At 44.1% G+C, this 26,361-nt stretch overlaps 1 protein-coding gene across 5 annotated transcripts in view; it reads right to left on the bottom strand.

Annotated features, from left to right (window-relative positions):
• col22a1 (collagen, type XXII, alpha 1) overlaps window positions 1–26,361 on the bottom strand; it is a 70,301-nt gene that overhangs the window by 5,694 nt on the left and 38,246 nt on the right. For all 5 annotated transcript variants that reach the window (XM_026156131.1, XM_026156134.1, XM_026156136.1 and 2 more), the window contains 36 exons: window positions 24,493–24,546; window positions 24,350–24,394; window positions 24,185–24,247; window positions 23,739–23,792; window positions 23,531–23,572; window positions 23,412–23,444; window positions 22,519–22,572; window positions 22,011–22,064; window positions 21,874–21,927; window positions 21,725–21,778; window positions 21,569–21,622; window positions 21,054–21,158; window positions 19,763–19,807; window positions 19,175–19,252; window positions 16,136–16,171; window positions 16,003–16,056; window positions 15,791–15,835; window positions 14,720–14,746; window positions 14,535–14,648; window positions 14,175–14,228; window positions 13,965–14,018; window positions 13,804–13,857; window positions 13,659–13,712; window positions 13,438–13,491; window positions 13,236–13,289; window positions 13,073–13,126; window positions 12,940–12,984; window positions 11,369–11,422; window positions 8,710–8,763; window positions 8,477–8,530; window positions 4,720–4,791; window positions 4,575–4,610; window positions 4,450–4,494; window positions 3,231–3,410; window positions 3,056–3,122; window positions 2,772–2,954 (listed from right to left, as the gene is read on the bottom strand). In XM_026156131.1, the coding sequence (XP_026011916.1) occupies window positions 2,772–2,954; window positions 3,056–3,122; window positions 3,231–3,410; window positions 4,450–4,494; window positions 4,575–4,610; window positions 4,720–4,791; window positions 8,477–8,530; window positions 8,710–8,763; window positions 11,369–11,422; window positions 12,940–12,984; window positions 13,073–13,126; window positions 13,236–13,289; window positions 13,438–13,491; window positions 13,659–13,712; window positions 13,804–13,857; window positions 13,965–14,018; window positions 14,175–14,228; window positions 14,535–14,648; window positions 14,720–14,746; window positions 15,791–15,835; window positions 16,003–16,056; window positions 16,136–16,171; window positions 19,175–19,252; window positions 19,763–19,807; window positions 21,054–21,158; window positions 21,569–21,622; window positions 21,725–21,778; window positions 21,874–21,927; window positions 22,011–22,064; window positions 22,519–22,572; window positions 23,412–23,444; window positions 23,531–23,572; window positions 23,739–23,792; window positions 24,185–24,247; window positions 24,350–24,394; window positions 24,493–24,546 (2,233 nt within the window). The remainder of the gene's footprint in view (window positions 1–2,771; window positions 2,955–3,055; window positions 3,123–3,230; window positions 3,411–4,449; window positions 4,495–4,574; window positions 4,611–4,719; window positions 4,792–8,476; window positions 8,531–8,709; window positions 8,764–11,368; window positions 11,423–12,939; window positions 12,985–13,072; window positions 13,127–13,235; window positions 13,290–13,437; window positions 13,492–13,658; window positions 13,713–13,803; window positions 13,858–13,964; window positions 14,019–14,174; window positions 14,229–14,534; window positions 14,649–14,719; window positions 14,747–15,790; window positions 15,836–16,002; window positions 16,057–16,135; window positions 16,172–19,174; window positions 19,253–19,762; window positions 19,808–21,053; window positions 21,159–21,568; window positions 21,623–21,724; window positions 21,779–21,873; window positions 21,928–22,010; window positions 22,065–22,518; window positions 22,573–23,411; window positions 23,445–23,530; window positions 23,573–23,738; window positions 23,793–24,184; window positions 24,248–24,349; window positions 24,395–24,492; window positions 24,547–26,361) is intronic.

Genomic DNA, 26,361 nt, shown 5'->3' with positions numbered 1-26,361 from the left:
GAAGAGTGTGTTTATTAAAGGAGAAGCACTGTGGAATTCCTAGTACCAGTGTCATTGGGAGTTTTTGACTGCAGCCTCCTCTCAACCACTGAATACAACCCACGTTACAGCAGGTCTAACTCTGTGTACCTCAAAGGAATTATTATCTGACATTCTAAATACCTAGATATTACTAATAACTGTTTTAAACTAGGAGGAACAATGCGGTTTTCGTCCTGGTCGCGGAACACTGGACCAGCTCTTTCTCCTCTCCAGGATACTTGAGGGTGCATGGAGTTTGCCCAACCAGTCTACATGTGTTTTGTGGACTTGGAGAAGGCATTCGACCGTGTCCCTCGGGGTGTCCTGTGGGAGGTGTTGCGGGAATATGGGGTGTCTGGCCCATTGCTACGGGCCATTCGATCCCTATATAACCGTCCATTGCCGGCAATAAGTCGGACTCGTTCCCGGTGGGTGATGGGCTTCGCCAGGGCTGCCCTTTGTCTCCGGTTCTGTTCATAATTTTTATGGACAGGATTTCTAGGCGCAGCCAAGTGGCGGAGGGCTTTCGCTTTGGTGGCCTCAGAATCTCATCTCTGATTTTTGCAGATGATGTGGTTCTGTTGGCTTCATCGGGTGAGGGCCTCCAGCTCGCACTGGAACGGTTCGCAGCCGAGTGTGAAGCAGCGGGAATGAGGATCAGCACCTCCAAATCTGAGGCCATGGTTCTCAGCCGGAAAAGGGTGGAGTGCCCACTCCGGGTCGGGGATGAGTTCCTGCCCCAACTGGAGGAGTTCAAGTATCTCGGGGTCTTGTTCGCAAGTGATGGGAGAAGGGAGCCGGAGATCGACAGACGGATTGGGGCTGCAGCTGCAGTAATGCGGACGCTGCACCGGTCCGTCGTGGTGAAGAGGGAGCTGAGTGTAAAAGCGAAGCTCTCAATTTACCGGTCGATCTACGTCCCTACCCTCACCTATGGCCACGAGCTGTGGGTAGTGACCGAAAGAACGAGATCGCGGATACAAGCGGCAGAAATGAGCTTCCTCCGAAGGGTGGCTGGCCTCTCCCTTAGAGATAGGGTGAGAAGTTCGGCCATCCGGGAGGGGCTCAGAGTAGAGCAGCTGCTGCTCCACATCGAAAGGAGCCAGCTGAGGTGGTTCGGGCATCTGACAAGGATGCCCCCTGGGCGCCTCCTGGGTGAGGTGTTCCAGGCATGTCCCACCGGGAGGAGGCCCCGGGGCAGACCCAGGACACGCTGGAGAGATTATATCTCTCGGCTGGCCTGGGAACGCCTTGGTATTCCCCCGGATAAGCTGGAGGAGGTGGCTGGGGAGAGGGAGGTCTGGGCCTCTTTGCTTAGGCTGCTGCCCCCGCGACCCGGCCCCGGACAAAGCGGATGAAGATTGATTGGTTGGATGGATGTTTTAAACTATATATCTCCACCACCCCTTCATCTACCTCACCAGCTGGCTAAACACCTGCCAGGATACAACAGAGTAGAATAGAAATATCCTTTATTGTCCCTCATTGGAGACAAAAACTGTACAGTTATTAAGTTTAATTAATTTAATTAATTATTAATTAAATTAAGTATTAAATATTAATTTTAAAAATGATTAAAAACAGAAAATAGAAAAAATGTGCAAATAGCAGCAGTGATATAAACAACTAGAATATAAACATCGTATTGCTTTTGTTGGGAGCAATGATGGTTAAAAAGTCTAACAGCTGCTGGGAGGAAGGCAGCAATGCTCCTTTGTGCACCCATGATGCAGCAGTGTGTCACTGAACGAGCACCAGTTCTCCAACAGCTTCATGCATGGGGCAGGAGACAATGTCCGAGACTGATGCTAATCTGGTTATAAGCTAACATTACGCCAGCTAACTCACACTTTTACACCATATGAGAGTTTATTCACCAAGCGTCTGTCAACTGTAGATCCACTTCAAAGAAAGCTTCAGTAAAAGCAGCAGTGCTTTGACAGACATTTTCTACAACACCTCAAGAGCTCACCTCAGCATCATGTCATCGGACAGAAGTGAGCTTCACTGACTCATCGACTCATATTTCACAAGGTTTGACAAACTCCTCCAAGGTAAATAGTTGTGGAAACTCTAAACCTGGGATTGAGATGTAAACAGCGATCTAACAGCCTACGCTCACTTGATAAACTCCAGTGTTTGAGTTCGTTTGGGGATAAAAATGTAAAATATCACAAAATATTGGCCACATTTTTGTATTCCTGATTTGTTGTTTTGATATGATGAAAATGTGTTAAAATATAGTATGCACAAAAATGTTTTATGCACAAACTGCAATAGAAACTGAGAGGAAACGCAAGATGGCCAACCACTATGCGGCACAGTAGGTGTTAACAAAATTTACACTGTGCACTCACAACTGGAAGCTCCGTCCATCTTTTACATAAAGTCGCTGGTTGATACACATTTTGTGTGTGGTCTGATAAGTCAGGCAGGAAATACTAAAACATGCTAGTGTCGTCATTTAGAGTAATTTAGTCAGGGATGTGTTTGGAATGCTAATATGCTAAAATGCTAATTTTAATGCTAATTCAGTATTATAGAAGCGCTTTATTTAGAAATTTAAAAGTATGCCTGTCGCTAACTTTAAAGATGTTATGGAATTCATCACAATGTTGAGAACCACAATACTTTTGGGTTTATTTTGGGTGTTTGTTTTGGAAACAACTAAACAACAATGAGCCGACGATCATAAGCAAACCAATAGCAGCAAACCAAACCAAAAAACATTTCTCTGAATCTTGTCCTACCCTTAGGGCCCATGGGTCCCCTGGGTCCTTCTCCTCCATTCTGTCCGGGCATCCCAGGTTCTCCAGGGGGCCCAGGGCGTCCAGAGCTGCCATCTTTACCCGGAGGGCCCGGAGGTCCGGGGCGGCCCGCTGTGCTTTTCACATGTGCTGGCTGCATCTGAGCCATGAGATAAGCTAATTTGGCTGGAAGCAGAAAGAAAGGTTAGCGTAATATATCTAGCAAGGTTATTCTCATTGAACCCAAATGAACAAATATCTCAAAGGGTACCAGAAGAACCCCTCACCATCCAGCTGTTTTGCCAGCTCCTCCTGGATGAGCCGCCTCATCTGTTCCAGTGACACTGACTCTCCCTGGAGAAGCAGAGATGCTAATGAAAAATTATCATCTGATGGTGCTGTGCATACTGCTGTAGGGCCGATATTGTTTCAGAGTCTATTTCAGCTGGGTTTATGACTCACCCTGGGCCCTGGAAGGCCAGGGTTTCCTGAAGGTCCTTGTGGCCCTGGGGCTCCGATTTCTCCTTGTGGTCCTGACATGCCCATCATCCCCGTGTGGCCCTTCCTGCCAGGGGGACCAGGGTTTCCCGGCATACCTGGCTCTCCTGACTGCCCTTTATCTCCCTTTGTACCTGGATCTCCCTGGAACAGATGTCACCATGTTTGTAAATGTTTAGCCTCGAAGAACATGATCCCAAAGTAACCAGCAAGGCAGCTGGGCAAAAGTTAGTGTTTTTTAAGATGGTTGACATTATACATGAAGTGTGCATATTTAAAAAAAACAAAAATACCCAAAACGAATTCAGATTTGTCTGATCTCTTCGTTAAGATCACTTCCTCACACGATCGGTGCTGTTTTTAGTGTAGCTGTTACTTTTAGATTCTGACCACTCACTTCACTGAGAACCATCTTCTGTTACAAACTGAATCAATTTTTGTGTCCAAGGCACATCAAAAGCAAGACAAAATAATAAAACACACTTCTATTCATATCTGCACATAAGAGCTCAAATGCCATTTCACACGTTATTGGTGGTTTTGATCTAACAGCATGTAGACCTACGTATCATGACACCTGCATTGTTTTAATAAAATGGTGCAGACACCACGCCTCCATCCTCTTATCGCACACTTTAACACACTCCAATGTTCTTGCTGTCTGTGTCAGATTTGTTTTAAAGTGTGGCATTTAAAGCAAATTTGCCCTTACAGAGCCCTGTGTGGCTTTTCTATGGGCAACCTCACTGTAGACTGCCCATAGAAAACTGTGGTGGAGTAAAATGTTGGCCGGGTCTGTATGGGTTAGCCAACAGGTGAGCCAATAGGGCTGTTTATCAGCAAGCCGACAGTGTGGACATAAAAAGGCAAAAATGCTATGGTCCACATGTGGGCAGTGTGGGTTTGCCCTGCATTTACAGCCCCACAGTTCATACACACCCACACACAGGCATGTTTTCTATGCGATTATAGTGTGCTCAGCACAATAAAGTCATTAGTTTCCCCCTTATTTCTTTATTTTAAGTTTCTTTAAAGGATTTTGGGGGGAAACGTATAAATTTGTCTGGTTGACTCAAAATCCTGTGGCACATCAGTAATTGTCACACGCTGCTATAATGTGTAAGTGTGTATGTCGAAAGTGGTCAGCAAAACTGATTTAGTTTACACTCCTAGCGCTGCTCACCTTCTCTCCTTTGATACCGCGATCACCAGCTCTGCCCGGCACACCCTACAAAATACCACAGACAAGTAAATGTTAGTGTGGATATAAAGATGATACGTCATCAGTTCTCTTTTGGAAAGTCTTACCTGTTTTCCTTCTGGGCCAATTGGACCGGGCGGACCCTGGAAATCAAAATAAAAGCTATTATTACCCACAGCTGCTCGTATTTGCGAGCTGCGATTAATCTTTACATCAAAACATGAATATATAAATAAATAATCTTGCAGTCACCGAGGGGCCTTTAGGTCCACTGAAGCCTGGTAACCCTGGATTGCCCGGCTCGCCCTTGTCTCCCCTGAGACCCTGTAGGACAGCAGAGACATGTTTGTCACATGGCACACTGTAGATGAGCAGGGCTGCATCATTACTGCAGATTTAGCTGCATTTCCTGCTCAGCATGCAGCAGAGCTCTGGATGAAATTTTCATAAATATTGTGGCTTGAAAACATTAAAATTCATATTTTCTAACCAGCGCGTGGGCTCAAAGACAAGCTGCTTAATGCATCCACAGAGTGGAGAAACGTATTAATGCCCATTTTATCGACACTTTCTTTTAAAAAATGCTGTATTTTAAATCTTTGATGTGCTTCTCTATCACCTCTGCTCCTCTCCACTCACTGCACCCCTTCCTTTTCTTTGCGTGGTAAATCTGACATCTGATACCATTTTGGTCGATATCTGACTCTTCCTCTGAACATCTCCTTCGCCATCCACTGAAATCACTCTCCATCTCCTTCTGTAACCTTTCTGCATTCTGGTTGCTGCCCTCTTCCCTTCCCCGGGCTGCTCCTGTTGATCTGCTTCCTCTGCTGACTGATATCATCGACTCCTCTGATAACTTCCTGCATATCGTCTGCCCTCCAGTTAGCAACATTTAGTCCACCTCCAAAGATACCATCCTTCAGCCCACAGGTCGGTGCACAGGTCCTGCTATTCCTTCCCACAGCTTATTAACATTCTCGTTGCACATGATACCGACACATAAGCTGATTTGATTTCAGCACGAATCACTAAACAAACGCTCTGCATATTTCAGCCTTTTCCTCAGTACTCTGACGTTACCAACTCTACGTTTAGCTGTGACATTTCCAATAATGTGACACTGCTTTACAATAAACAGTTTGCTTCAGGATTTATTTACCCTCAAATAAAGGTTTGTTTATCATACTAATGATACGGCATTTAAAAATGTCACTGCTGCGAGGTGTTTTATAGCAATCATGATGATTTACTATTACACCTGATATTAAGGAGTAATTTAACACCAGCGTTTCACCTCTGACCACGCTCAGCATGCTCTCTCCTGTTTGGGCTCTCAGGTCCTACTAAGTGTATTTAAAACCCACGTATAAAAAAGGGCAGAGTACTTCTATGTGAAATATGACTTACAAAGCTGCCTTAGAATTAGAGGAATGGTCTCTCTGACTGATGCTGATGGTTGTCCATTGGGCTTCACTTCAGCTAATTTGACTCAATGAACTCTGAAACATCTTTGTGTAGTTGGTGCCTTTTGAGGAACGTTCATTGTGTTTTGCACAGACTATTAGTGGCTCTGTGTGTCTGCAGCCTATAAGGTTCAGAGGTTCAGTGCACAGAGGTTAACAGAGGTTATCGGCTAACACTAGCTTGCTAGTGTTTGTGCATAAATTTGGTGGCTGGGTTTCGCTTTTGGGAACACATTGCACATTGAACCTCTACGTAATGACTTTCAGTCACAAGGAGTTTGAATAGGTTTGGCACACGGAGGTTTGCTCTGACTCGGATTGACTGCAATCACTCACAGACAGATTGGTGAAGATTTACTAACAATAATGGTCACAGCAACTAACTGAGTTGTTGCAGGCTGGTCGCCATCTTCTAAGTAACCACATCGAAGGTGACTTGCACACTGTTGCATTAACTTTGGTTGTAGTGCAGTCTCCAACATCTGCTCTTCCTAGTGTTACTGTAGCAACAAGGGCAGATGCTGGGACCGATTCTACATACAAGGCTTCTCTTACAAAGCAAGAAGTATTGTTCATATTATGGCAACAAAACCATCACCAAGAAACTACTGGGGGACATCATGGTGGCTACATCTATCTCCAGTAACACTGTGAGGAATCTTGGGGTCATTTTTGCCAGGATATGTCCTTCGATGCACATATCAAACAAATATGCAGGACTGCTTTCTTCCATTCGTGCAACATTTCTAAAATTAGAAACATCCTGTCTGAGTGATGCTGGAAAATTAGTTCATGTATTCATTACTTCTAAAATGGAATATTGTAATTCATTATTATCAGCTCACCCTAAGAGCTCTCTGAAAAGCCTTCAGTTGATGCAAAATGCTGCAGCGAGAGTACTGACAGGGACTAGAAAGAGAGAGCATGTTTCTCCCATACTCACTTCTCTTCATTGGCTCCGTGATAAATTAAAATTAAAAATTTCTCGTCACATACAAGGCCCTGAATAATCAGGCTCCATCTTATCTTTAAGACCTCATAGTGCCATATCACCATAATAGAGCACTTTGCTCTCAGACTCCTGCGTTACTTCTGGTTCCTAGAGAATTTAAGAGCAGAATGGGATGGAGAGCCTTCAGCTTTCAGACCCTTCTTCCGTGAAACCAGCTCCCAAACTGGGAGCACGTTCCACAGAGGACAGGCCTGAAAGCTGAAGGGTCTCCCTTTCACAGAACCAGCTCCCAAACTGTCACTACTGAGCACTTAGCTGCACAATCTCATACACACACACCTTCATACACCAAGGTTCTTTTTGCACATTTCTATTGCACTGTCTTGGGTCCACATCGTTGTCTTCTATGTAGTGTTGCACTGCCTTTGTTTTTTTGTTGTTGTTTTTTTTGGAGGGGGAAGGGTTGCAATTTTTGCACATTGCACTTTATGCAGTCCTGTGTTGGTTGTCTGTTATATGTCATATGTAGCACCATGGTCGTGTAGGGATGTCATCTCATTTTACTGTGTACTGCACCACTGCACATGGTTGGAATGACAGACACTGTCTCTACTTTTAAGATTAATCAGAATGAACGTTTTAAGCTTAAACAACTAATAAAGGTTACTTAGCTACTCTGTGACAAGCTTAGACTGAGTCTCTGCAACTGAGCCTGGAAACACAGTTCAGGAAAATATGCAAAGGGAATTCATTTAACTCCGATATCCACTTGGTAAGATGCTTAACCCTCACAACTGCTTCAAGTGAACTCTGAATGTAGATTCTGATTACAGTCAATTATGTTCAAAGCAGTTTAGAAAGGGATCATTTAATGGCCAGTTTGAACAGGACTGATAATTACAGCAAATGAAACCTGTTTAGCGTTCAAGTGCTCATTTGAATATTGTTTCCTGACAGACTCAAAATGTAAATGTGAACCAATTCTTTAACCGATAGCTTTGTCACTGCTGGCTTTTCTCCAAATCCTCACACACTCACATTTTCACTGTAAAATCATCCCTGAAGGAAACCTTGTGAGCCAGAGTTGTTTTTCCCCTGATATCAGGCACTCTGTGCAAAACCTTCCAATAACCTTGGTTGCATTCTGCATCACCAGACAATTCAGACCTTTTGTCACCAGAGACTCAGCTTAGGCGTGTCTTTGTGGGTGCGCGTCAAAACACAATTACTAGATGAGTCTTCTAGAAAATGACGATCACCTGATTCACTTGACTTTGAGGGTTTCTTTTCTTCAACTAGCAGCAACCCGGCCAACTCCCTTCCTCACTCAAGGGAAAGTGATGTTCCCTCCCCAGTCAGAGCAACATTGATGTTCCATCATAATCTGACAGCTCATTTCTTCAAAAAGTCTCCTCTTGCCTTCAGTTTCATGTACGCCTGTTCTGCTATCACTGAAAATACTGCTTCAGCTCATTCATTCTCTGGGTGCTTGTCACAGAGTTAAATTAGGGATACGTGCTTCTTACATCAAAGGTGAAAAAACAGTAAAACTGAATGCAAAGACTTTGCAGAACAGGAAGAGGAAACTCACCGGTGTTCCGGGGAGACCTGATTTTCCTGACGGTCCCGGTTCACCCGGCTTGCCCTGGGATACAAGTTAAAAAAACAAGAAGAAGAAAAAAAGATATAATGGAAAAAAACTGATGAGGAAGGGCAGTGAGAGAAACAGCTTGAGTGCCACTTTATGTCCCTATCTGTCAGCGTGACACCGTGCTGTCTCTTCTCTGCATCAGACAGCCATGCCAGTGACTGAAAATGACTCACCGGCTCTCCTCTTGGGCCTAAAAGTCCTTCTGGCCCTGGAGGTCCCCGAAGACCCTGTAAGAAGACAACATTAGTACCCTGCATTCAAACTGGTTGAATGAATTTTATCGCATCTTTAGGCCAAAATGGGGGCCAGATGCTAAATATTAGCATCAGTGCAAAACCCTCCGTTCTGGAGTGAGCAGCATCTTTTCATCACTACAGTAAATGTGTACTGGCGGAAAGATGAAGATACTTATTTCTTTTATTGCTCGTATTATATACTGTATGTATTTTATTTTCTTCAGCCGTTTAACATTTACAATTTACAGCTGTTTATACCAATTTTTTTTTTATTTTTATTTTTTAAAGCTCTGATTGGTCCCCAACGTCGCTAAAGCAGTTGATATCAGCGCAAGTGAGTAATCAAAGGTGAACAGTGCCAGAGATTTAGGTCCATTCTATAAGGTGTCACTGGCTCCTCTATAACACACGGACATCAACAAACGCTGGATTTCGTTTTTTGAGATGCTCTGCCAGGACTTTACTACAGCCACATTCAGTTGTTGCCCATTTCTGGGTCTTTTGCCTTCAGTTTGGTCTTCAGTAACTGAAAAACGTGCTTTGTTGGGTTGAGATCAGATGACTGACTTTGAGAAACTCTTGTGTTGCTTTAGCAGTACGGCTCAATACATTACGAAGCTTTGTAAAATTACTTTGTGCAGCATTTGCCTGAATCTGAGCAGAGAGTGGAGATTAATCACATTCTGAAATACAGTGTGGATACCACAATATCTACTGCTCACAGAAATATTGTTGCCGTTTTCTTGCCTGTTGGACAAGTCGGCCGTTACAGGCCTCTGATTTATGCAGAGCGGTTTATAATAAAGCAAGCTCAGAATTCATTTAGTGAAAAGCTTCCTCAGCCTCTTTTAGCATCCGCCTGCAGAGCCTGCATTTGATGGGAAAAACCACGCTGCATCGCCACGTTGTAGCCAAAGAACCGCAGGTGTAAACACCAGTTCTTACACTGGAGCATGCTTTCCAGATTCAAGTAGCATCACGTGTAGCATCAGGTCATTCATTTGTGACCTGGCAGTTTGAGCTGCACTCAGTCGACTGTGTTGCTCAATAGTGAAAGAAACATGCAAAGGGCTAATTTGATCTCCTTACGTAGCATAGCCTTACTGGACCGCAGCCTCTCCTGTAGGAGGCTGTTAAATGGGAATTGTTGTTGTTGTAGGTGAAAAATATATTCTTACTTCAGGAGACGTGAGCTGTGAGAACATTCTGTCTCATTGCCTCACAGCCAGAGGATCAGCTTGGTGAAAGAGGTTTTTGTGAAGTGCTACTGCACACCGTGCCACAAGAAAAATGGGGGCATAACAATCCTGCAGTTTCTGAGTGTATGTGCGAGTTTTCACTTTGACGAAGAGAGAAAAAACCCCCCCAAAAAAAACAAAACAACTCTCACACAGTGTCAAAAGATAAAAACGGCACTGCCACGACTTGGCCGCAGTCGTTATAAAAGACATGACGGTGTGCCAGGAAGAAACTTTTTTATTATCTGCATTCCCTCAATCAATACATCTGCTTCCAGACAACATTAATGATCACAGCGACTGAGACAGAACGTGCTGGAGGATTTTGAAGGGGGTGACAAATGTTTACAGCAGGGGGGATATCAGAGAGCTGCAGTCGAGGCATTATCAGGGTTTATTTGGGGTTTTTTCATGTGTACGTTTCTTTCCTTTAAATGTATTGTCTGTTCCTCAGTGCGCCATAAGGGCTGAAAACTGAATATAATAAAAGCTGCATTTTTCCTTGTGGTGCCCCTTTCTGTATATATGTACAGTGCTTAATAAATGAATGAGAGCATCATAAAAACAAGAAGAAATCTGTCAAACGTGTTTAAAACTAAGAGCTATATTGTTATCGTCATGATCTCTGGGTTTTGATTTTTCTGGAATCACTGTGTTTTCCTTTTCATGCTTGTGTGTTGTGTTCAGTTTTGCTTCCCCTGTCTTGTTATTCCTGATTTGTTCTTGTTCAGCTGTCTCCACTTTCTTAATTACCTTCCTGTGTATTTACTGTCTCTGTCCTCCACTACCCTTTGTCACGTCCTCTCCTCTCGCAGCGTCTTCCTCGAGTTCCACGTTTTCGCAGCTTCTTCTTTGTTTGAGTTTGTGAATTATTGAGCTTTAGGACGGCAATACAACTGTCTTTTAGTTTATTCTTTGTCTCTGATTTCTGCAACTGTGTCCCACACGACCTGCCACACAGCTGTGTGACAGTTATTTATTAGGAGAGTAACTGAATTTACATCTTTACACCCGAGTTTGAGTCAGCACTCAGAAATTAATCAAGCATAACATTCATTCACTAAAAAATGTTCAGTTTAGGAATGCAAGTAAATTAATTGGCAAATTATTGGCAGTTTCGTCAAATAATAATAATATTTTGGGGTTTTTTTGTAAAACAGTACATTTGAAAATTTCTAGAAAACTCATAAACGATAATGTTAAAGTTAAAAAACTGCACATACTGGTTGCTAATTCCCACTACTGTTAGTTTAGGGCAGCTGTGTGATAAACCTTGGCCTGAGTACTTCTCTAAAAAATGCATTAAGCACTTAAAGTAGAAAGGAAGGAAGCGAAATTTGATAAAACCCACCACGTACCTCTTTCCCAGCTTTACCGTCACGTCCAGGTGATCCCGGCTTTCCATCTTCTCCCTGTGCCACATAACAAAAAACATCAACTAAACAAAGAGAGAATATGAAGGTTACATTACGATGACTCATAATGTAACCTTTGCTGCTTATAAGAATAACACAACACTGCAGACCAGAGAGCTTCCTGTAAGAATCTATATGATGCTTCCAGACTACGCTGAGACATTCTGCACTTGTAAAATCTACTTTCAATTTTAAGATTGAGTTTAATTTACATGGAGGTGATAATGAAGGGTAAGTCTTGTGTCTACGGCAACAATTCCTCTAATAAGCTGTCTGCAGGGCGAGGAGGCTGCCTGCCTCGCTGTGACTCACTCAGACTTGTCTGTAATGAGCCATGCTATTGGTCACGGGGCTTTGACAGAATCCAGAAGAAAGCAGCAGGTGTGATGAGTCTCTATTAAAACAGGTGTTTAAAAAAAAAAAGGTGAGCCTCTGGGCTGGTGTCAGATATGAGGTGACGGTGCAGTGCGGCGAGCTAAACAGCGAACGTGGCTGTGTGCTATACCCTGCACCCCTGCTGTGAGTAAGGCTGTTGAGCCAGAGACTAAGTAACACTCCTCGCCAGTTTCACACTGCATGCATTTGTGAGCAGTTGAGAAAGTGACGGTGCGGCAGTTTTCAAAGCCACCAACGACGACACTCGCGGCTACATTTGTTGTCCTTTGTCGCACCGTCACTGATTATATTTGCATGTTTTACTTGGTTTTTCTTGAGGGTAACATGAATGCAGCAAGTCTGCACAGACACCAAGATTATTTTGGGTAGTTGTTTCAGGACCCATCACGCTGTCTGGCAAACTGCACACCTCTTCAGGAAAAAAAATGCTGTCACAAAACATAAATAAAACTGCACTGGTGCAGATTTTCTGCTTTTTTGCACTGCCAGAATCTCAAAATGGTTTTAGCTCGCATTTTTAAGGTCAGCTGTTTATGCACGGCCTTGTGAAGTAAAAGGAGAAACTGTGTCCCGTCTTGTTGCTGGAATCTCTCGGTATTTGTATTTAGTCGTGGCATTACAATAGTTGATATAGTCTGTAATGCGGTGGGTCATTTTACTTTGCTTTAGGAGTCTGATACTGCATGAAAAAGGAAAAATAGCTATGTTTTAGTTAAACTGAGGGTTAGACTACCAGGCAAGCTCAAGATAGCCAGCGTTTCTTTGTGGTAACTGGCTGAAAGAAACGTTAAAGCCTCAGTAGGCGACAGTATTGCAACGGTGGTTATCAACTTCCTTACGTTTCATGTGTCAGTTATTCAGTTAAATGAAAAATGTCTTCAGAATTATCCATCATGTCTCTATGTGTTACTCTCAAAAGCCAGATGTCTTTAAACTGGTATTTTGAAGTTTTCCTTTGGTCATTGGCTGCGTTTTAATCATTATGATTTCAGTCTTTGTACCTGACCATTCATTAACACTGACCTATAACTCCTTCTCTTTCTCCTGTAATGTCTCTAACATATTATTCTTGTTTAACAGCGCACCTCTCTGCTCAAATACATTAAAAGCAAACCAACCTTAGTTCCTGGAGCTCCAGGTTCTCCTCTGTGGCCTTTGAAGCCCTGGTTAGAAAGAGAAGGTGCAGCGAATCAGTCACAGCAATTTGCATATCACCAGGTTCTTCTATCAGATCTACTGCTGGCTACTTACAGGGAGTCCCCTGAGCCCTGAGTTTCCTGGGGGTCCAGTTTCACCTTGTTTGCCCTGAAAGGAAACACCTTGAGTGAGTATGTGTGTATAAATAAATACAGACAATATCTTCCAGTTAGTGTTCAAACTTTTTATGCTCTGTGGGTCATTTCCATCAACTTACAGGTTCTCCTGGTTCACCTGGTCTGCCATCTTTTCCCATTTTGCCAGGCTGCCCCTGTGATAAAGGAAAACAATTATTTAGGGTCTGCAGCGTCAAAGACCCAAAGGCCCACTTATGGTTTTATATTGTTGCCTAAAATAATCACAGCATCCAGCAGGAACTGCATATTCATGATGCTTTACGTTCTCATGATTTTTCTTACTATCAAGCCAGGAAGCCCTGGTGGTCCCTGGATTCCTTTGAGACCCTCTTTGCCCTGGTGAAAACAAACACAAAAACGGGTCACCAACAAAAAAGAAATGATTAATAGCCATTATTACGGCACAGGACGGTGACCTACACGCTAGAGGGAAGCGGGTTGTACAATAATGACACATGGGTAATGGGCTCTCTGAGCAGAAAGTACACAGGGTGCTAACCGACCTTTTCTCCAGGGGGTCCTGGGGGGCCCGCAGGCCCAGGCAACCCATCGTTACCCTGAAGAGGAAGAGACGATGTCAGTGGAGGTCAATATTCACTTTTCACGTATTCTGACAATGTTGTAAACAAGGCTGAAACATCGACTTACAGGTGTACCCATTAATCCAGGAGGACCTGGATGACCAGGAGGCCCCGGGTGACCCTATTAAACAGATAATGGTCATTAAAATCGAGCTGAAGACTTTGCATTGGATGTTTCTTCAAACACAGCGAGAGGAAGGTTGGAAATGTCACAGTGGAAAAACACACCTTGTCCCCTTTGTCTCCGGGGTTTCCAGCAGGTCCTCGATCACCTTTTACACCCTGTGGTGACAAAAAGAGAAAAGCATTTGGTTGGAAAAACGTTAGGCTTGAGAAAATAAAGTTCAAAATATCTCCCTAACGTCTGAATGATGTAAAAAAAAAAAAAATAACTGATTGAAGCAGCTAATAAGTTTGGCAGTAAGTGAGCACACATGCCTTTCCTCCATCGGCTCCGGGGGCCCCTGGAGGTCCGGCTAGTCCTGGCGGGCCCTGCAGTGACACAGCAGACCATCAGTCTCTGTCCGAGCCAACAGTGGCGAGCACCGTTGCTGGTTGCTAATCGCTCACCGCTACCCCCCAGAGGAGGCCGAGCTAATGATGCAGACAGAGCCTCGCCATCCGTCACAGCAGGTGACGGATGGCGAGGCTCTGACCTCATGACTCACACAGGGCAGCAAACACACACTTTATAAAATGTGCTTAAATACATGCTTTTACATTATAATAGACTTTAGGCAAGAGAAGTGAAGTGAGGTCATTCACTTTAATTATGACATGTTAATAACTTTGACCCACTTGGTATCCATCTTCTCCATTTTTCCCAGCAGGTCCCTGTTGTCCTTTATCTCCTGGGATTCCTGGGAGTCCAGGTGGTCCCGGTGGTCCTGCAGGGCAGTCTGAGCAAAACTCCTAAAGATGGCACAGACACGCTGTCATCAAATGATCCACATATCAAATCATATCAAATAATGGCTTCTTACCTTTGGGTCAAAGTCTGGGGCTTTTCCCTGGGAGACAGAAAATAAATGAGTTAATGGAAACAAAGTAACATCAAGGGATCTGTGCACAAGCCAAAATTGTGTCCAAAAAAAGTATCATATATATATATAGAATATAAACATCTTGCTCCAAAATGAATTCTGCGTTCTAGTGGACTCTCAAGATTTCCAACTTCAACTTTAAAACTAGATTCCAGAGTTTTATTCCCATTTCCCCGAGCTGCAGCCAGAAGCTGACCATTTACATTAGTGACACTCTAAGGTTGACTTTAATCTTTAACAAGAATAAAATGTAGCCTTATAAAGTTGGTAGGATGAACATGTTAACACAAAGCAACATCCATTCAGCCGTGCATCTGTTTCCTGCCAGTTATTTGGGTCCAGGTCGTGGGGGTGGCAGTCTAAGCAGAGGAGCCCAGGTCATGGCCTCCAGGTCTTCTGGTAAGATACTGAGGTGACGTCAAGGCAGAGAGGACACATAAGATGCCCAAACCACCCAAACTACTCTGAGCCCCTCCTCAATGACTAAGTTCCCTCATCCTTGCTGTACAGCTACACCTGAAAAACCTTCAGAGGAAGCTCGCTGACACCCCCACAATCAGTCACTGCAGTCAGCGTGTGGCCATCAAACAAGAGCTGGATGCAAACCAAGGTTTTAGACCGACGAGCAACAGGCCTGATGTTTTGTACTTACTTTGAAACCCCCATACACTGCATGTAGTTTTCCAAACTCCCGAGCATGCTCAAACAGCAATCTGAGTAGTAATTTAGTCTCTCTCCAATATTGCTCTCATTTTATGTCTATTTTGTGTCATGTTAAAGTCTGAGAAACATATTTAGCTGCTAAGCTTAGGCCTTTTTAGAACCTTTTCATGAAAAAAAGCTGCGACCAACAAAAATTGCTCTGATAACTCACATGATCCTAGTGATAGTGACAGGACAAAGTGTTCTCATATCCCGCTTTATATTTAATGCATGCACTAAAACTAAGCAAACAGCTGGAGAAACAGAAGCTCTGATGTAGCCTGGTGTTCTCTCGCTGTGTGTACTTACAGGCTCTCCTGGTGAGCCCTTTTCTCCTGGCCTTCCTGGCAGACCCTACATTTGGAGAAAAAGCCACACATTACATTTTCTATCAGCTGAAGATCACAGGCATGCATCAGCATCCACCAAAACTGTGGTTCACTGCAGAGAGTTATACAAGTCAAGACAAGTGAAGCATAAATGAACTTATTTATGAGTAAATATTTCAGTGTTGGACTTACATTGTGACCTGCTGGGCCTTGAGGACCAGCAACACCTGGTGGACCCCTCAAACCCTTAAACCCAGAAATGCACGTTAAAGACGATACAATAATAGCATGGAGTTATTTAAAAAATGCTTCAGTAAATATTCACCACAGGTCCAGATGGTCCAGTTTGTCCTGGAGGTCCCTGTAAACAAGAGTCATGGTGAAATTTGTGGCTAACGTTAAAGCAACATTGTAAATCTTCAGGATCTAGACGATGAGATGTTACATTTCCAGTAAAGTGTTACATATTTTGGCATTAGAGGTGGCGCATCGAGCCACCTGGGGGGCTCTTCAACTGGTGGGGAAGATTGTCACATCTTGCAGGAGCTTTCCTCTCCTCAGGAGCTCCCTCTGCAGGAGGGGGAGATACAGGAGAGGTGGAGGAAGATCTCAGCCTGGGTGTTTATTGTCTTATGTAGTCTGGAAGATGAGTGGATGGTGGGGAGGGTGCAGTTTTCTCTGTGGTGGGGTTGGGTGGACTGTCCCAGGCTCTGTGGGGCCGGGAGGCGCTGCTGCACTGGGCCCCGGTCTGGATGGGCCTGGGCCCCCTTTCCCTGGTGGGTCGCGGAGTATGGGGGTGCTTACTGGGGTCAGCGGGGGAGCTGGCCCCAGGGAGGGGTCACCTGCCCCTCCCTTCCTTCCCTCCCCATCTCCAGCTGCCTCCCTCTTCCCGCTCCACCACAACCACCCACACATGCAGGACCTTGGAGTAGGGGTATGTCACCAGGGTGCAGAGGAGGCTACCCCCCCCCTCTGTCCCCTCTGTCCCCTTCTGGCTGCCTCTGCCTCAATTTTATCCCACAACTTAGACATTCACATTACTCACACTCTCATTACACATACATATAGGATCTTGGGGGTGGGCACGATACACGGAGTCCAAAGTACCATCAGGGTGTACACCTCACCCCTGGCATCGTTGCCCACCTCTCAATTTTGAATACACGTAGACATTGAGGGCTAGCAGGAGGGACTATGCGCTTACCTGCTGCTCTCTGGCAGGTAGCTCTATGCCCTCCTGGGTTTTAAATGCACCTTAAAACACAAATGCATCAACACTACAATGAGCGGGTGGAGGGAGGTTTGGAGTCTTCTCTCACCCCCATTCTCTGCGGCCTGCTGGAGCGGGGGGGCTAGGACTAGGAGGAGGAGTTGGCCGTCCAACTGCGGTCTGGGGTGTGGGGCCTTCCTGCTGCTGCGGAGTCGGGGCGGTCTGCCTCCCCCCACCGCAGGGAAAAGGGAAACACCACCTGGGTCTGGGTGCAGTTCCCCCCTCCAGGGGCAAGGGTACCTAGACCCGGTTTGTAGAGTACGCTTTGGGAGTGTGATCGTGTGTACAGCGTTTCTTTATGTCTGTCTCCACGTTGGTTGAGTGTGGAGTAAGTGCATATGAGAGCATGAGGGTGGGAATGGATGTTTGTATCTGTGTGTGCCTGTATGTCTGTGTCTATATGTCAGGTTGGGTATCAGGCGCCACCTCTCTGGGGACACCTCAGGCCCTCCAAGGTTTGGAGGCCTATCTCCCCCCACCAGTGGCAGACACCCTCAGACATCGGTGCATTGGTGGTTCTTTGTGTCCGGGGATGGGCGTCCAGGTACACACCGGCTCACTCCTTGGCGGCCGCTTATCGGGGCCTGGAGCCTGGGGCTCGCTCGGGCCACTTCGGAGGTGGGGTGCCCCCGGCCTCTCGGCCTGGGGCTCGGTCACTCAGGCACGGCTAGCTGCCGGCGGAGCTCACGGGCGCGTCACTGCAACTCCCCCTGGCTTCTGCTCCGCGGCTGCTGAGTGACCCCTCATCTGGGACTCTCCTCAGCTCTTTCTGGGACAGTGGCGCGGCTGCCCCTCTGTTGGTCTTCCTTGGTCTCTTGTGTTCTGGGGGCCTCTGGATGTCTGGAGTTTTGATCTCCTCCATACCTGCTTCATGCCCTGAAGGACGGGGCTGTGGCCCCCACACCCTCTAGCAGATCATTACATGAAGGAACCTTTTAAAAAAAAAAAAACAAGCGCGTCCATGCTCACAGGTGTACACACGGGTGATCACACCCACAAACTACACCCTTTTTGGCTCCTACCTCAAAGCACACTGTGTTCTGTTGATCTTATGTGCTGCACAATAATGTTTAATATTTAGTATTTACTGTCATATTCCCATATATCATTGTGATGTTGTTTATTCTATTACTCTTGTTCTCTTCTGCTTGTTTTCTTTTTTCTTTCTCAGCAGGTGATCCAGGTGATTGATATATGCATTTTTTTTTCTCTGCCCGTTCTGTTGTTTTTTGTTTTTTGCCCTTCTCCCCCGTCCCTCTTCTCAGCTGTTTCTCTTTCCCTCTTTCTTTCTCCCCTTCTTTCCCCCAGTCAAGTCTGTCCCGTATTCAGTAAGTGAAAATAAAATAAACAATAAAAGGTGAATCACTGTCTCCGCTGAACTATGGACACGCACACACATACACTTACACTGATAGGCACTCACTCATCCCCCCTCCCTTTCCAACGCCTTCGATGCTTGTTTCCGGCGAGGGAACACGGCGGGTCTGTGTGCCGCGCTGGAATGATAGCGCTGTGCAGGGTGGCTGCTGTGTTTCTTCGGATTACTCCTCACCCCCCACCCACCCCTGTGGCTTGTCATGTCTTCACAATGTTGTGCTGTGGACATTTATGTGCTTTTTTGTGCAAAGGAGTTTTTTTGTTTCCTGTTCTCATGCTGTCCTACCATGGAAGCACAGCATGAGTAGGGGTCTCTTTTTTCCTCTTGTACTTCCCCACTGTAATGTACATTTCAATGTTTTTCTCTGATTCTACCAATCTCCGACCTGTATCCCCATGTAATGTTTGTGCTATATGTGTAAGGTCGGGGGGGGGGTCCCATTTCACTGCAGGGCAACCTGCATGTGACGAATAAAGCTTTGATTGATTGATTGATTGATCAAATGGACCATTACGGCAAGGCTGGGATGGTCAATTTGGTAAAGTAAATCCATTGGGCATCTTTTTTTGCCTTTAGACAATAATTCTGATGGCAAAAGAGCCAAATGGGACAGGCAAAAAAACAAAAAAAACCAAAAAAAAACCCAACAACACTAACTTAGACGGGTTACCAGTGATCTGAAGGTCAAAAGGATCACTGTGGCGTGGTGTACGTACCATTTGTCCTACTTTGCCTTCTCCTGCAGGACCCCTGTCCCCTGGTAACCCAGGTTCTCCTCTTGACCCTGGTTGACCCTGGGACGAAAAGAAAAAGCTAAATTTATTTCACCCTCCAGCTGCCAGTATGTTTAGCTAAGGTTCTGGCGCACTGCATTCAGCAATGATTGCCAAACCCAGAAATACAACTTTTTTCTGAGTGACTGGGGGAAAAAATGAATAAAACAAATACAATCTAAGACATTTCTGTAGTCAGAAGAGAAAACGTCTCGGTGATGAGGGTGAGCAGTTTGACACCATAAATCCACCAAATGCCCCTTCCCAGCCTCACGCGTGCTGAAACTTTCACATCAAGCTCTTCACAACAAAGAGGCAGTCATAATCAGAGCGACGGTCACAGAGCAGTGGACACGGGAATTGCTTTTGCTGCTTTCTACAAAGATGAATTGTTTTTTTCCTCATTCGGGCAACAACAACTAAAAAAAAAAAGAACGTTTTTCCACATCAACAAAGGAGCACCTGTGCATGATAAACCGGAGCAGCTGAGGAGACCTAGAAAACTCTTACAAACTTCTGAAATGACATTACCTTCAGCCCTGGGGGTCCTTGGATTCCCTGTGGCCCCGGGTCTCCCTGTAATACCACAAATAAAATTGATTATTAACCAAAATATTGCAATTAAACATCTTTGAATAAATCATTTATGGTCCACAAAGAGCTCCTATTCTTCATGCACGTGACTGTATCAAGGCCTCAGGGCCGCACCTGGCAGCTGTAAAAGAAGTAAAAAGAAAAAAAAGGGGAGTGAAAACTGCTGTGAGGCAAATCCGTTGTGCCCCTCTGCTGTTTTAATGTTATATGTCTTAACAATGTCCTTCCTGTTTGCTCTGCCCCGTCAGCAGGACGGCCACATGTTTGGATCACGGTGAAAAATGATGAAGACACATGTTGAGCTCCAGCACAAAATGTGCCTACTCAGGCTTGTTTTCTGCCTCATACAAGTGCTCATATTACGCTGCGGTTCAACAGGCAAGGAGATGTTTACAAGCAGAACACATGTGGAAATACAAAAGACTGTTCTGAGGCACAGTCACACGGGAGAGGTAATCCTAACCTCGATAAGCATACATTTCTGTTGTTAAAATGCAGATAGACTTCATAAGATTTGCCAAGTGTCAAATAATAATCAAATAAAAAGAGAAAATAATATGGTTTGGTAGTGTTCACCAGGATAATTCTCCCAAACTTTAAAGCAGCTGAAGGTAAACTGCTTAGGAATAACAAATAGGAAAAATGAATAAAAATTCTATGCAAAATTCCTTAAAATTGCAGTTCTTCTAAAGGCCACTTGAGGTTGGCTGCAAAAGTGAGTCAGCCTCCAACATTCAAATACCAACTTCAGCCTTGAAAACTTGTTTACAAGCCGGTCATGCACATCTTTAGAGCTAATTTTGTCCTCGGGTGGGTGTAGCCAGTAGCAGTCGGCTACACCTCTTGTCTGTGTTTGTGCCATTCTGACCATTTCATTTGAATTATTGGAAAAATATTATGGATGCTATGTAATAAAGCCCTTACAAAGAGCCTGTGCTCTAATTTTAGGTGTTTTTTGTTTTTGTTTGTCCTCTTTCTAACTTGTGTTAGCTGGCTCCATGGTGTAGCCTTTGACAGTATAAGAGATGGATACAGCTGCCATGGTGATGGAGATGAAAAAAATCTTAATGTGATACAGAAGGGCTGAAATCCAGACAAGTTGATCTATTCTAATCATAATTGTGGCACTGTCCTATAATATGATATTGTATTAAATGACTTTAAATATCATTATATTTGTAGGATGAACTATGGTAAACATTCAGTAAATAACATAGCTGTGCCTTACATTTTGTCCATCTTTCCCCTTCCCTGGTAGTCCAGGAGGTCCAGGCAAACCAGGCTCTCCATGTGGTCCTGCGAGACCTTGTTGTCCTGGTTTTCCAGGTTCCCCCTAAAATAAATAATGGAATAAAAAGATTCTGCTTTTGTCTCTCAAGTCAGCAAAGCAGATGCCTCAGATACTTTTTTTTTCTGTTGCTCTGGATTCTGAAAGTAGTCAAATTCAATTCTATGTATGATCATTTATTATTTTAAATCTCAGTCTTATAATTATTATACACCTTGTCCTTCATATTAAAACTGCAGAGAGAGTACAAAGAGCTCTGAATTGCTACTCCTACATGTAGCTGCTGCAGCAGGATTCAAATGAATTCACAAACTGAAACAATGATGGAGGACATACAAGGTCACTCTTTTTCTCAGCAGTCTGTTTCTCTGCCAATACCAGTCTCAGCAAAGTCCTGATCCTGTCAAATCACACCCACCAAACACACTCATGGATTTTAAACATAAGTGACTGACCTTGTCTCCTCTTTGTCCAGCTGGACCTGGAGGCCCAATAATTCCCGGTATGCCCTAAAACATAAAAATAATTCTTAGCTTAATTTAATAATGTGTAGTATAAAGTCATAGGAAGCACTTGCAACAGACATAAATGATCAGAAAGAAAAGACTAACCACACTTCCTGGTAGTCCACGGGGACCCTGAAGGCCAGCTACGCCAGGTGGACCCTGGTAGAAACACAGAGGTCATCGTCATCCTCTATCGTACAGAAAACGTAGCGCTTGGTGTTAAAAAGTGAATCCTGTTAGATGGAACTACTTACTGGGTCTCCAACACGCCCAGTCTCTCCAGTGAGTCCAGTCTCACCCTTTGGGCCCTGGAAGCAAAGCAGCTAATCAGAGATATTCCAGTCGGAATGACTGTAGCTTAAAACGAGTGAGGAGATAACAAGCTTTGTACCGGTAGTCCAGGTGGTCCCTTAAAACCTTGTTCACCAGGTAGTCCTCTTGGACCCTACAGAGAAGATGCATCAATTTAAAAATATATTAAAACATTTCTCTTAAAGCGTTAAAAGGGCTACTCTAAAAACGAATGAAGAATAGTGATGATCCTAGATGAAGACTTAAGACTTACTGTCATATGCTGCCTTAAGAATATGAGTCTGTTAATTCCAGCACATAATTCATGTTGCCTATTTAATGCTAAATATACCAGTGCACTCTGTTCTGCTGCACCTAATATACAATATATCAGCAAAGCAGAGAGAACAGAGATTCAGGGCACTGCATGACAGTGTCAAATATTTAATTTACTTAGCCAATTAAGGGAAGTCTCGGGAGCTCTCTCACTGTAACAGGACATCCTCGCTGCAGCAACGTCAAATCTCTACTGGCACCTAGTGGGATCCTGAGCGTATTGCTGGTTGAAGCTTGGTTATGTAAAAAGAGGAAGTGAAAACTAAACTCACCATCTCTCCTGGTTTCCCTTGTTCCCCTTTCTCTCCTTTCTCTCCAGGTCTCCCCTTAAGGTAAAAACAAGCAATGAAATAAATGGCAAAAATGCAGAAGATGAGAAGAGTAAGAACAGTGTTTATACTGATCAGGCATTATGACCACCTGCCTAAGGTTGTGTCTTTCCCCCTTTTTTCTGCCAAAACAGACCTCGGTGAGGCATGGACTCTACTAGACCCCTGAACATGTGCTGAAGGTGTGATGAGGTATTTGTTACCAAGATGTCACCAACAAATACTTTAAGTTGTGCAAGTTGTGAGGTAGCGTCTCCATGAATCAGCCTTATTTATCCAGGACATCCAACAGATGCTCGGCTGAACTGAGTTCTGGGGAATTTGAAGGTCAAGTCGATGCTTCAAAGTCATTGTTGTGCTCCCGGAACCATTCCTAAACCAGTTTTGCTTTGTGGCAACAAACAGGACAGTCCATGGCCCTGTCACTGCTTCACCACTGTTCCTTCCTTGAACCACATTTGATAGACACTGACCACTGCAGACCAGGAACACCCCACAAGAGCTGCAGTTATGGAGACGCTCTGACACAGTCGTTATAATCTGACCCTCGTCACACTCGCTCAAATCCTTACACTTGCCCATTTTTCCTTTTTCTAAAATGTTCACTTGGTTCCTAATGTATCCCACCCACTAACAGCTGCCACGATGAAAAGATAATCAGTGTTATCTGCCTCACCTGTCAGGTGTCGAATGTTCTGTCTGATCGGTGGTATATAATATGTAAACATGTTTATTTATTTTTTTTAAATCAAGCAAATTGAAAGAAAGAAACAAAAAAACAGCCATTCTTCACGGATTTGATTCTGGAGTTTGTGAAATAGAAGAAGCGTACTCACAGGTTCACCAGGCTCAGGAATGACGTTTGCAACCTGTGAAGAAGAAAGCAGGTGACATCTCACCACATCTGCACTCTATTACAGTTAACACGCACACAAACAGCAGAAATATTACTCACATTTCCCGGAATGCCCGGCGGTCCCATAGCTCCCACTTCACCCTGAGGCAGGAGACAATATGTTCAGAGTCTGGATGCTAATTACCTTATTACAGCTAATACTGCAGGACGACCATTAGTGAGACAAATGCAGCAGCGTTCCTCCTATTCCTTCACTTTATTAAGGTGTCCAAAATATAAAAGTGGTTCCAGATTTTTGTTTTTTTACCTTGTCGCCTTTTTCACCTTTTGGCCCAACTGGTCCTGTCTGTCCTCTCTCTCCCTATGGGAAACAAAATATTCATTTTTTAAAACAGATCTCAGATATTCATCCATCCATCCATTCGCTTCCGCTTATCCTTTTCAGGGTCGCGGGGGGCGCTGGAGCCTATCCCAGCTGTCATAGGGCATATTAATGCATTTTAATACAGGGAAGTAAGAACTTTATAATTGGAAAGTCAGTCGGTCTCAAAATGGCATCTGGGAACAACCAACGGGCCCCAAGGGTTCCCAGGAGGTCACCCAGTCCAATTAGGGACATTCATTTTACTGGAGCTGACTTTAATAGAAATGGTTACATAATGTACAAAAGTGAGGTAAGGACAGTGCCCCTTGTTTGCAGAAGTAAATCAGAGATATAGCTGTGAATGACTGTGAAAGCTTTGAGAAGCTTACCGGCACGCCTCGGTCACCTCGTGCTCCAGCAGTACCTAGCTGTCCAGGAGCACCAGCTTCCCCCTGGAAAAAAAATTAAACATTTCAAAAAATATGCCAAAATAAAATGTATCCCATAAAATCCAAATGCCAAATAAACAAAAACGAAGGCAACTGTGAGCTCACTCTCTCCCCTGGAGGTCCTCTTGGTCCAGGAGGCCCTTCGTCGCCCTGCAGAGAAAACGCACTTGTTAACATGGCGGTTTTCTGAATAAATAACACAACAAGCACAAGCTCAGTGTATTTCTGGGTAAGGTTAATCACGTCACCTTGGGTCCAGGCTTGCCAGGAAAACCATCTGCTCCACGCTCGCCCCTGAGCCCCTTTAGAGACACAAGATTATAATTTAGATGTCATACTTGCAAAACTCGTCCCAGCCAAAAGCATTTTCCAGGCATATCACCAGCCCCGTGGCACCAATGAGCCCACTGTTTACCAACCAAAACATATTTTTTAAAGTTTGCTTGTGGTTTCTGTGCAACTTTTCTTTTATGAGGAAGCAGAGTTCGGATGAGCAGCCTGGAGCTCGCCTCCAAAGTTGCCCAACAGCCACAACACACACAACTCTGCACAGAGTCTCACTCGATGTGAAGAGTCTCCCAATCAAATGTACCAAAGCCCTGAGATTTGCAGCAACGGTAAAAAGAGAAGAATAGACTTGTTTTCTGAGATTTTGTGATTTTGGATTTGTTTTGCTTTGTCATTTTATCTTTTCTCATCCATGCGGACACAGCAAAGACGTAAGATTTAACTAAATTTATGAATATGGCTTCTTTAATTGATAAGTGTCCCAACACACGTAGCTGTAGCTTGTAGCTATCTGCCTGGCCTCATCTTTGCTAATTCAGTTCCACTGTGTTTCTGCTGTTGGAGAGTTTGCAATGTAATGTAATTATCAGGCAAATGACATGATACAGCCCATCCAAGAAGCTTGTGCTTCAGGTGTGGTGAGAAAAATTACAGTATTTTATTAGCCTGTAGCTTAGCGCTAATTAACAGAATGTGCTAAATAATACACCCATATATTTATGGATGGAGTGTGGTTGGTTAGCATCGTTCAACTGCTTGTTAATGCAAATATCAAACCAGCCAATAACCTGGAAGCACCTCACTGCATTAAGCCATGTAGTCAAGACAACCTGCTGAAGTTTAAACTGAGCATCAGAATGGGGAAGAAAGGTGATTCAAGCAACTGTGAACGTGGCCTGGTTATTGGTGCCAGATGGGCTGGTCGGAGTATTTCACACACTGCTGATCTACTGGGATTTTCCCACATAACCATCTGCATGGTTTACAAAGAATGATCTAAAAAAGAAAAAAATTGTCTTGTTTAAAATATCTTCTTGTTGTCAGAGCAGAATCGCCAGATTGCTTTGAGTTAATGGAATAGAATGGAAATAACCTTTATGGTCCTTCACTGGGAAAATGTGTTCCAGGAGCAAAGTGATAGCCAGGTGGAGCATACAGATTCACACAAACGTAAAGAATATAACATAAAAAACAATAAATAAGAGTGTATGGGGCAAATTTAGAGTGCTGTACAGTTATTAAAAATAACACATTCAGATTCAAAGACATGTTGAGTAGGATAATTTACAAAAAGATGTACAAAAAGTGCTGTAAATGTAATTCAAATAACCAATTATTACAACTAAGGTATCAGAGAAGAGAATCTCTGAACGCACAACATGTCAAACCTTTGGTGCAGAAGGATTAAAGCAGCAGGAGACCAGTCCTGTCAGCTAAGAACAGGAAACTACAGTTCACACAGGCTCACCAAACTAGATCACAGAGGATTGTGAAAACGTTACCTGATCTAATGAGTCTGAATTTCTGCCGTGACATTCGGATGGTAGGGTCAGAATTTGGTATAAAAACATGGAAGTGTAAATCTACCTTCTATCCACTGCCTTCTTCAAAATATGCCACAAGGAATTAAAGCTATTCTGACATCAAAAGATGGTGCACATGGTACTAGCTGCGTCACTTTTAAGTCCAAAAGGCCAGTATGACTGTTACCACCTGCAAAAGCTGCTTAGCTATCGCAGCCCAGCCACAAAGCTTTCAGTGCACATATTTGTGCTTTTGTTAATGCCGGTGGTTTTGAGCTTGGACTTCAGTCAGCAAACTGTTAATGA

Source organism: Astatotilapia calliptera, chromosome 22 (assembly GCF_900246225.1).
Source record: "Astatotilapia calliptera chromosome 22, fAstCal1.2, whole genome shotgun sequence".
Lineage (NCBI taxonomy): Eukaryota > Metazoa > Chordata > Actinopteri > Cichliformes > Cichlidae > Astatotilapia > Astatotilapia calliptera.
The sequence above is the reverse complement of the archived record's forward strand: the minus strand, read 5'-3'. Positions and strand labels throughout refer to the sequence as shown.